General features: G+C 39.8%; 1 protein-coding gene across 1 annotated transcript; it reads right to left on the bottom strand.

Moving 5' to 3' along the window:
• Positions 1-9,957: 9,957 nt before the first annotated feature.
• On the bottom strand, positions 9,958-10,997 carry LOC119555957 (fibroleukin-like). The gene is made up of 2 exons (XM_037867676.1): positions 10,186-10,997; positions 9,958-10,125 (listed from the first exon to the last, which is right to left on the bottom strand). The coding sequence occupies exons 1-2, from the start codon at positions 10,995-10,997 to the stop codon at positions 9,984-9,986; spliced, it is 954 nt and encodes a 317-aa protein (XP_037723604.1). The 3' UTR covers positions 9,958-9,983.
• Between the last annotated feature and the right edge of the window lie 459 nt (positions 10,998-11,456).

Below are 11,456 nucleotides of genomic sequence, written 5' to 3'. Positions count from 1 at the left end.
TTATAACGATTTCCCATTCAAAAAATTCAGGAAATTCAAGAACAAAAGCTGCTTAAAAATGTGGGAGCACTCGCGCAGGCACAAAGCTGTTATTAAAATAGATGTGTTGCACACAAAAAATAACCATTAATGCTGTCTTTAAAGAATAATAGGGGCTATAACCATTTCCATTCGAAATTCAAGGAAATTAAAAACAATTCAAGAACATAATCTTCTTGAAAATATATGTTGGCAGTCTCGCAGGCACAAAAGCTGTTAGTAAAATAAGTGTGTTGCCCAAAAAAACTAACCACATATGCTGTCTTTCAAGAATAATAAAAGTTATAACGATTTCCATTCAAAATTCAAGGATATTCAAAAAATTCAAGAACATAATCTTCTTGAAAATATATGTTGGCAGTCTTGCAGGCACAAAAGCTGTTAATAAAATGAGTGTGTTGCACAAAAAACTTACCATTTATGCTGTCTTTAAGGAATAATAAAGATCTTAACGATTTGCCATTCAAAATTAAAGGAAATTCGGAAAATTCAAGAACAGAAGCTGCTTAAAAATATATATCAGTGTTCTCGCAGGCTCAAAGTTGTTATCAAAATAGGTGTATTGTACAAAAAACTAACCATTTATGCTGTGTATAAGGAATAATATAAAAAATAAATTTACAAAATTTAAATTTACATAAAAGTTAATAAGTTATTTAATTTACTAGATAATTTTAAAAAAATTGAACTTTTTAAGATAGAAAAAAATTTTATTATCCTACTTAAGAGGTTCCACAATTGGCTCTACAAAGAAATCATTGCGGAATGGCTCTGGAAACACACACACATAAAATTTCTATTTTCCTTGGATTATCCTGTGACCAGGAATGAGTTCAGTGAGCTCCAGGACCTGAGCTTTGCCATCCCTAACTGCGGCTGTTTTATTTGCACAATTTTTATACATTTTACGCTGCTGTTGTCGCTGCCGTTTTTGATTTGGGTTTTTTCACTCCTGGCTCGACTCGCAAGGCAACTTATCCCGCCAGCCACTCACTATCTGCCACCCCCTTAGCCCACTGCCACCCAGTGATCCACCCACCCACCAATCCACACAACCACCCCCACATATGTCAGCTGGCATCAGGGGTTTTCCCCCAACGTTTCTTGTTTTTCCGCGACTTTTTTCGCGTGTTTTATTTCGCTGAGCGAATGTGTCACACAGTTTTTAGTGTGTAAAGTGCAAACAATCAACGCAAGCGACTTTCAGCTGCTGCCCGCCCTCGCTTTTCTCTCCGTTTTTCGTCACGCTTTTAGCTAAGCTCGGTCGCACTCCACGTGGCTCCACTGTACTCGCGGCAAACTGCATCTGGTTGCTTGTCAAACGTTAGCAGCATTTTTTCAGCTTGTTTCTGTCACTATTACATTTCATATTTCCACGCCCCTATTGTTGTTGCTGTTGTTGTTGTCCAGCTTAGAAGAGAAATTCCTCACTTTGCCATCGTAAACCCAGCCAACCCCTAGAGTTTTTGCAGAAAAAACCCCTTGACCCCCTAGGAAAACGCCCCCTTTCATTTGGCTGCCGAGTTTTTTCGAGAGCCTTCTTCATTGCGAGTGAGTTAAGTCCGGCTCTTAGGACTTCATTTTCACGGAGCAACTCTGCAAAACTCAGAAAAAGATTCGCAATATATGTTATTATTTTTCAGGCACTTTAAACTCTACGAAAAAGCCAAGAAAAGTGTAGATTATAACTTTATATCGATTAAGACACTGGCTTGTTCACTTTTATTTATTTTTTTTAAGCCTGGCCACCTAGCAAAAAAAAAGATCTAAGGCTTAAAACATTTGCTGACTTTATTTTATGAACCATATTTAAGTTGCCATGACTTTGGAATGACTTAAAATCCAGTCAGTTAGCCAAAAGTCAAGCAAGTGTCATAAGCCCTTGGGGCCTGCTAAAGCATATTAAGGCCTAAAAAGTAGGGAAGATGTGACAAATGTGCAATAATAGTTCACCAGCAAAGAATTACCCATTGGAAATGCATGCAATATATATCCTAAACAAATCCATGGCTCTGGCAACTAATCGCAAGGACACCGGACAGGACTTTATTGAACCGAACCGGGCAAATTGGAGTCCACATCAGCACCTGCCAACGATATCGATGGCCGGGCACAAAACCGATTTCAATTCCATTGGGAGGCCGCAGGCCGAGGCCCCAAGGACAATTCAAATCCTGGCTGCCAGGCTGACTGGCTGCTCGGCTGCTCATTTCATTGTCGACTGCCTCGCTTTAAATGACAGATTTATACGGTATGCACAGGCAACAAACAAGGACAACGACAACGACAAATACAACTCCGATTCCTATTCCGAATCCGACTTCATCTCGGACTCCCTGAGCAATTCAGCAGCAGAGTGTGGCAGTTGCAACTTCAGTCCTTGTCCGAATGAGTGACATGTCCAGCCAGGACGAAGACCAGGACATTGGTATGCACTGCGCTCGTCCTTCCACTCATAAAAGGAGGGGAGATGAGAGTCCCCCCCCTCGTAATCCCAAAACATATACTTAGAAGTGCGCACGGATACGGAGATCCTGGGAGATACAGGCAACAATAAACAGGAAGGCACAACGGGAAAAGCCAACAAACGAGCCAAAGAATGCCTCGCAGGATGCTGAAGGAGTCCGAGTGGCAACATAAACTGAATAAAAAATAATTAAGCCACTGTTGACGCACTTTTTCGGCACGCTGAGCACGTGACAGGATTCCAAGGGTGTTCCTAAGGGGGTTGGTGGGATGGGGTTGAGCAGCGCAAAGTACAGAGGTGACCATTAAATTGCAGAAGTACTGTCAAAGGGCACCAATTAAACTTCAAGTGGCAAATGCAGTGGGTTTAACCTTAAAAGTTTTGGGTATCACTTTCCAGTACTGTGTTCTTGTTCTTTTGATTAGTGCCTTTTAACTTGTAAGCATTGTTGCAATTTCCACTATCAATCTATCAAAAATAACTAATTAACAGAACAACTAATTCACAAAAAGCATACCTTGATTATATTTATCAAATATCATAATTTTTCATATCATATTATATCATATCATATCATATCATATAAATCATATCATACCGTATCATATCATATAATATCATATCATATCATATCTTATTATATCATATCATATCGTATTATATCATATCAAATCATATTATATCATATCATATCATATCATATCATATCATATCATATCATAATCATATCATATCTTATTATATCTTATTATATCATATCATATCGTATTATATCATATCATATCATATCATATCATATCATATCATATCATATCATATCACATCATTTATATATCATTTCATATATCATATCTGATCATATCATATCATACCATATCATATCATATCATATCATATCATATCATATCATATCATATCATATCATATCATATCATATCATATCATATCATATCATATCATATCATATCATATCGTATTATATCATATCATATCATATCATATCATATCATATCATATCATATCATATCACAACATTTATATATCATTTCATATATCATATCTGATCATATCATATCATACCATATCATATCATATCATATCATATCATATCATATCATATCATATCATATCATATCATATCATATCATATCATATCATATCATATCATATCATATCATATCATATCATATCATATCATATCATATCATATCATATCATATCATATCATATCATATCATATCATATCATATCATATCATATCATATCATATATCATATCATATCATATCATTTCATATATCATATCTGATCATACCATATCATATCATATCATATCATACCATACCATATCATATCATATCATTTCATATCATAACATATTTCCTATTTTAATGAGTCCTAACTTAATGAACTAAATATGTGTAAGTACAAAAACAGCAGGCAGAAAATATATTAAAATAAGAAAGCATTTAGATTAGTTGATACCAAATTAAGTTATCCACCACTTTTCCTTTTCAATTAATTTCTAAACTCTTTGACTTTCTATTCGTCCGATGGCCTTCTATATACTTTGGTTGCATTTTAAATGTTTTAACGCTTTAGATGGACGAGCGTGAAGTTTGCATGGGACTCGGTTCAGTGGCCCCGGGTTTCTCTTTTCTCCGCTGCAGTCCTTCAATTATGCATTCATATTCATCGGATTCTTTTCATATTCCCCTCCATTCCTGACCCACTTCCGGAAGCCCAGTTAGCGACCAAATGAACCAACATGGCTGACGCTGATGACCGTCTGCCATTGCCGTTTTGCCATTTTGCCATTCTGCCATTTGCCGTTTTAGTTGTTTCTCTGTCCGACGCCATTTTGTGACCCCTAATGAATATGAAGAGAAGTTGGCTGCATAATTTAGGGGGGGCATATAGGGGGTAGAGTCCCTACCTACCTCCCCACCACCACCCAGCAAGGACATCCAAAAACTGCATTGAATGACATGCGTTTTGCCATCACAGTTCTTACGAGTCGACTGTTGGTCAGCTGGTCATAAAAAAAACACGCACAGCTTAACCAAGACAAATGACAAGGAAATGTGTCAGAAAGAGGGTCTGGAAAGGGGGGTGGCTGGAACCCATAAGGTCAAAGGGCGGGGGGCTCAGGAAGTGGGCCAAATTCGGGCGCTCCCTGGAAGTGTGCAATGACAAAAAGGCAACTGATTAAAGTTGCTGATTGAATGGCACGAGGCTAGAACACTCACTAACGCACACACGCATGCACTGAGAAAAAAAGGGGTTGAAAGTATAACAAATTGGATGATAATAAGTTCAATAGTATACAGATAATGTCCTTACACATCAAATAGTTAGTACTTAAGACAATATTACAAAATATATCTTTCCCAGTAGTATAGTAGTATATAAACTCCCAGTATAACTTTTTAAAGTGATCAAGTGATCTATTGTATCAAGCAAATACTCCCATCTTTTAACCTACAATAAATCATAAGAAAATCTTTAACTTTTTCTTACTAAATACTCCCTTGCTTGTCTAGGTTCTTTTCGCTCAGTGAACGTCTTGAAGTGATTGACATATGTAACTATATAAGAAAGAAACTTTAAGATCCTTTTGTATAAGGAATAAAATCCCATTCTTACCTAAAAAATACTACAAATTTCTTATGAAGTTCTTATTTCTCCCCTTACTTTTTTAGGAACTTTTCGCTCAGTGCACTTTTGCCATAAATAAGTAAATGCAAAAGTCAGAAAGTTGACAGGGACCGGGTAACGAAACGAGGCGCACGTCACTGGCTGCGGATGAAGGGCGAAGGCCACGAGGGGGTGGGGGGGGCTAGTACATGGGTGCCGAAAGGGGGGTTTGGGGGAGCGGCACGCATTTGTCAGGCAAACGGCAAAAGATGTTTGACGCTTTGACAGCTGTGGCAGCGGCAGTGACAGCGGCAGAGGTAGACGCAAAAATCAAACAAGAAATATGCGCGTCGATTCGCCGCTTTCGTCACTAGACGAAGGTTTTCGGGGTTTTTGGGAGTTTCTGAGTTTTCCTTTTCTTTTTTTTTGGGCAGGGGAAATGGAACGTCATCTTCAATGGGACATTTCCACTTTGTCAGCCATCATCGTACTTGTCGTCGTCGCCGTCATCGTCAATGGTCGCCAGGGACTGTTCGCCATGACGACGTCTGCTTTTCCTCGTTTTACCGCTTTCCCACTTTTACCCATAACTCGGATGCACACCCCCTTGGAATACATTGAAGCCCCCGCACCCAAAACAGGTCCTTCCTTCATTTTTTTTAGCTACAGACCACCTAACCCCATGACGGGTCTTTCAAATATATTTCACTGCACGTTCTCCTGCCACTTAGGAACGCTTTTCGGTTATTTTTAATATGAGTACGTGACTTTTTTCCTCCGCCACTTTGCCGGCGGAGAATGGGGGGAAAACAGAGATGTAGCCTTTTTTTAGGCCATAGCCTAATTGAATGCAAGCCTCAATCGAACGGCAGAGATCGGCTGGATTTATGAATGACACCATTCAGAGCGGAGGCCCAAAAACTAAGCCACCTAAAAATAAAACAAGGAAAATTTAAGTATTTCATTTGTTATAGTTTTATCTAATTTTATATAGTATACAATTTAGGGACTTATTTTTGTTTGAATTTCCAGCACTAAAGAAACCGATTATAGTCCCACCATGACCTCCATCTCTGTGGCCCTTTCAAGTGGGCCAGAAACAACAAGTCCTGCAAGGACTTACACTCTTAAATCCTTAACAATGGCAGGGGGTGAAAAGGAATTGTATCTTTAAGCCGGAATGCAGCGGCCAGAACTGAGAAACTGACCGGGTAAGGAAATGGATGCCCATCCTTTCGAGGCCAGGGTTTTCCAAAATTTGGCAGCCACACCAACGCACAAAACTCGGACACAGACACCAGTGCAGACGTAAAGTACAAATGTGCCAAATGATAACATTTTTGGCTCACCCCGCCCACAGTCCACGTATCCCATGGACCAAACTGGCCGCCGAAGTCGAATCTGCATCCTCGTGCTGATACATATGGGCGGGCACTGAGAGAAAACGTCTTCTATAACTAGGAAATGTGATAAAAAATGTCTTAAAATTTAGAACATTAAGAAAACTATGAAAGGTTAAGGGGGAAATATATTATAAGCAGAGAAAAGGATATTAGAAACAAAGTATATAGCACATTAAACCGATAATCAGTCCTAGGAAATAACTCTGCCGGCACACGTACAGCGTACAAGCTGCCCTGTGCGAAATACGCACACGAAAACAAAGACAAAGTGCATATGTCTTTTTGTCAAGGCCCCCAAGACTGTTGAAATTCATTGGAAATTATAAAATCCCACAATTTTATGGCACTTACTCAATTTAGAACCCGTTTTTTCGCTCACTGCACTGAGCCTTTTAGCTCCTTGGGCAAATTTGGCCAACTGCTCGATGTTTTGGTGCCGTTGCGTGTGCCGGATTGCATTCCTTGAATGCTCATTTGCCCCGCACTCACTGCGCTTTTACTGCCGCACCCGCACCGCCACACACACCACACACCTCCACGCACTCACACACATTCGCACACACACAGCGAAAGAGAGGGCGAGAGATTTTTCTGTTGCTGTTGATGCGATTTTATGTATTTCCATGATGCGCTTATTCGACTACGGCATTATCCTGGCGAAGCCACGCAGCGCTTTCCATGCATACAAATTGCTAAATTATTTAAGCAGCGACAACGGCCCAGTTCAGTCGAAGGGGAGAAAAGCTGTAGGAGAACCAGGAGGAAAACCATGAGGAAAATCAGGAGGAAAAGCCTGGTCTAAATCAGGGGGATGGGGCGCCAGGGCAGTTGCTATTAGTCCAAGTTGTCCTGTGCGGTAAGTCCGTTGGTCAAGGGGGGGGTGACTGCCTTTGGGAGGCAAGTTATGGGGCCTGCAGGAGCTTAAGGACACGCACGTATGTGTGTGTGTGTGTGTTTGCGGCCAGGCCAATAATAAATAAGTGGCCAAAAGCGTAGCATACTTTTGTGCGCCGTTAAACTTTCTGCGTAAATTCAGCGTTCATCATGGCTAACTTCGTTTCCTTTTTGCCCCACTGACCCCGCCCTCCCTTTCCTTTTGCTGCTGCCATTACATACAATTGCTTGCTGTCACACACATATATACACTCAGAGAAAAAAGTATATATTTTTACCATTCATTTAAATTATTTTTAAAAATATACAAGATACAAAAATAAAAATGTTATAAAATTTAACTAATATTTATAAGTAAACAAACAAAAAATATGTAAAATTCTTAGCAAAGCAATTTTTTCCAGTGCATTTTTAAATTTTAAATTTATATTTATTTACCCATTTCATAATAGGTTTGTCTGTTAATAAACAATTTTCCCGAATTTCCAATATCCTTAAGATAATAATAAAATGCTATATCAATTTCATTAAGTCACTGTATATTTTTGCCAGTGCACACACACACACACTCGCAGGCAGTGGCCACCAGAGTTGGACAACTCGAGCATGGGCTCCTGGCCTGCTGGCGGTTACGCGGTCACTGGGCCAGTGGTCACTGTACCGGAGACACCATACGCATTCAATTCAATTTGAAATTCATGGCATTAACTTTAACTTCAACTTAAGTCCGCCGCATGCAACTTGATAAAATGTCTGTGAGCAGGAGTCCTGCGGAAAATAAAATGGGGCGGAGGTCCTGGGGGCGTGACCACTGCAGTGAAGGCTTCTAACTTAGTTTGTGTGCGTTGATGTTTTCCTTTTATGCTTGCAGTTTCATAATTTGATTGCATACTTTTCGGGACGCCCATTAACACGATACGTGTGTGCGTGCGTGTATGCGTGCGTGTATCTGTGTGTGTGAGTGAGGGCTTTTAGCTAGCCAATTGCGGCCAATTGGCAAAAACAAAACCACCACAAAAATTGCACCAAAAATTCAACATGTACTGCAATGCAATGTATGTTTTCAACTCAACCAGAAAAAGACAAACCAGAAATATTCACAAATTCTGTCGGCGAAAAACTATGGAGAAAGGGCGCAGCTATATAGTTATATATTTATGCTAACTAGTTTGAAGCAGTGGCAGCTGCATAAACAATTCCCTGCGACTCGTTCAACTTCCATGGACCAACTCGGGGTGAACAAATTTCGGTAATTAAACTACATGCATTCGCCAATTGCAGGAAAGGGAAATTTTCAAGGGGGTGGGGGAGGCAGTGGGGTAACATCGCATTTGTTCACAAAAACATTGATTGTTCTTAATTGCGAAATGGATGGCTGATAAACTCATTGGATGCCACAGCATAATAGTTACAATCGATGCTAATGAATGGCCGGCAGAGAATGTTTAAAAGCGGAAAAGATCAATCGACAAATGATTTCGTTTCTATTGAATCGTTTTACAGGAAAGCAATGGAATTTGTTTAGAAATATATATGATTTTTAAAATATTGCAAGTAATATTACCTGCCTAGTTAAACATTTTTGCATAAATTAAAAAATAATAATCCGCAAACTAAACCACAATACAAATTATTCCCACACTGGGAAGGCCTTCATAAGCACTCAAGAACCCCTTCCTAATAGTCTTACAGGAAATCAATGAAATTTGTTTAGAAATATATATGATTTTTAAAATAATGCACGTAATATTACCTGCCTAGTTAAAGATTTTTGCATAATTTAAAAAATAATAGTCCGCAAACTAAACTACAGTACATAGTACTCCCACTCTGGGAAGGCCTTCATAAGCACTCAAGAACCCCTTCCTAATAGCTTCCCATTAAAAATGCAGCACTTCATTGTGCCCGAGTTTCAATAAAATAGTTTCGGCTATTAATATGAATTGATTGCGAGGCGAAACTGTTGCAAGTTTAATAAGGCAATCAATCTGCAGTATTTATGAGCCGCAAAAGGGGCAATCAATCGGGTAATTGCATATATAGATATCCTGGACCGGTTTGCAGACGACGATGGCGACCAAAGAAATTAAACCAATTACCACATGTGGTGTCGGATTTAAGGCATCCCCGAGTAGCTGGCAAATATGAATATAAATAAAGTTGCCGGCCATTCGCTGGCAGACTGATCCAACTTTATTGCTCTCCTTTGGCCACGTTGGCCACTCGAGGCCTCGAGGAACTTCCGACTTCAAATCACGTCGCTTTATTAGTTCAACTTTCATCGCTCGTCGATTTTTCAGGTCCCCAGATCCCAGCCAGCTTTTCCAGTGGGTGGGGTGGTACTGGATAAGTCTGGGTGGTTCGACTCACCTATTGACGTTTATTGAATCAAAAACGTTCGATTCACCGCCGCCGCTGCTTTGGTTTTAGTTCACTTCGCTGGGATTTTCCGCTTCAACTTGGTGCTTTGTTGCGGTGCCGTTAAAAAAAGGGGAACACTGCGAGAAATTGCTGTGTATCGTTGTGGATTTTTTTATTCATTCTTTAATTGTTATAAATCTTTGGTCTTATCATCATTTCAGTGGAGAGCAGCGAAACCCTGTAGTTGTAGCCATGAGCGGTGCCCCAATGAATTCCGTTGTAGTCAGGAGCAAAGCCATCAGCATGGTACTTCCCATTGAGCGAACTGGAATTCAAGGTGTTTGTTTAAATACTTTTCATATGAGATTACGTTTAGTTAGCCTACCTATATCCACATTCAGCGAACCACCAGCCACCACTGTGCGTGCCGGCGCAATCCTCAGGAATAAGGTCATTATCCCGGTCGAAAGTGGAGAACTTCTTGTACTGATTCCAGTGCATAGAGTCCCCGGCTGTACCATTAAATGAGCTCAAATGTGTTATCTCGTACGATGCCTCCTCATTGCCGATTCTAAAATCATCGTAATACGCATATTTGGTGGTTCCATTAGCGTCGCCAAGTATAATTTTGAGCTCACAATGTCGTTGATCTGTCATCTGGTATAGTTTTTCCAGGCCGATAAAGAACTCTTTGCGTACATCTCCGAATCCATTCTTATAACTCTCCCAGTCGCGTGTGAAGTTCTCAGATCCATCGATACGCCTTTGGATCGTCATCCAGCCTTCCTCATTGCAGGCAGCCTCGAAGTTCCTTAGTCCGGGAATTTTCACTCTGTAAATGCCACTTTCACTGCCAATGGGGCATCGGTCGGTACCATTGGTGGTCAGAAGTTGATCGGTAATCTCAGATAGCTCTTCGGAAACCGATCTGATATGATCTTCCAAGCCTTTGATTACTTGATCCTTCTTCTTCAGCTCCTCATCTATATCACTTATGATTTTATCTTTTCCCTTAAGGTTCTCCGAACAGTCCTTAATTTGATCATTTCTTGCTTGAAGTAGAGAGATAAAGGAACCGACCCTCGATACAATGTCTTCAGTGGTTTTCTCTTTAATACTTTCTGCCTCGTTGACGATTCCTCCACTGCTGAAAGTCAGCTCGATTAGGAGCAAGATCACCAAGAAGATCGACTTCATTATGCTGACCACTGGAAAATCAGAATTAAACTGAATGATACGAAGAGCATTGGCACAGTTTATATAGGCTGACTTGCGCTGCAGTTGGCAGCTATTTATTCTTAAATCTGAAATAATAAAAAATGCCAGAAACGGACAGACGGACAAACACGCCTAGATCTGATCAAGAATATAGATACTTTATGTGTGCTTCTACCCTCTTCTATAATCTATAAACATACAAATTCCAGAAATATGACCTATTTAGGTTATCAATTGATAATTATCAGCTGACCTGTGTAGACAGGGACAATTCCAAAAAATTACTTAATCTTATTAAAAGCGCGTGCAGAACTCATAAAAAATCTATAAATTGTATCAGCTCGTGCCATGCCGGAGATAAGACCATGGCAATAACATTTTTCGTCGCTGCGATTTCATAAAAATTATGAAAATTAATGAATGCCTATATTGTACATG

Source organism: Drosophila subpulchrella, chromosome X (genome assembly GCF_014743375.2).
Source record: "Drosophila subpulchrella strain 33 F10 #4 breed RU33 chromosome X, RU_Dsub_v1.1 Primary Assembly, whole genome shotgun sequence".
NCBI lineage: Eukaryota > Metazoa > Arthropoda > Insecta > Diptera > Drosophilidae > Drosophila > Drosophila subpulchrella.
Note: the sequence above shows the minus strand (reverse complement) of the source record. Positions and strands in the feature narration are given on the sequence as shown.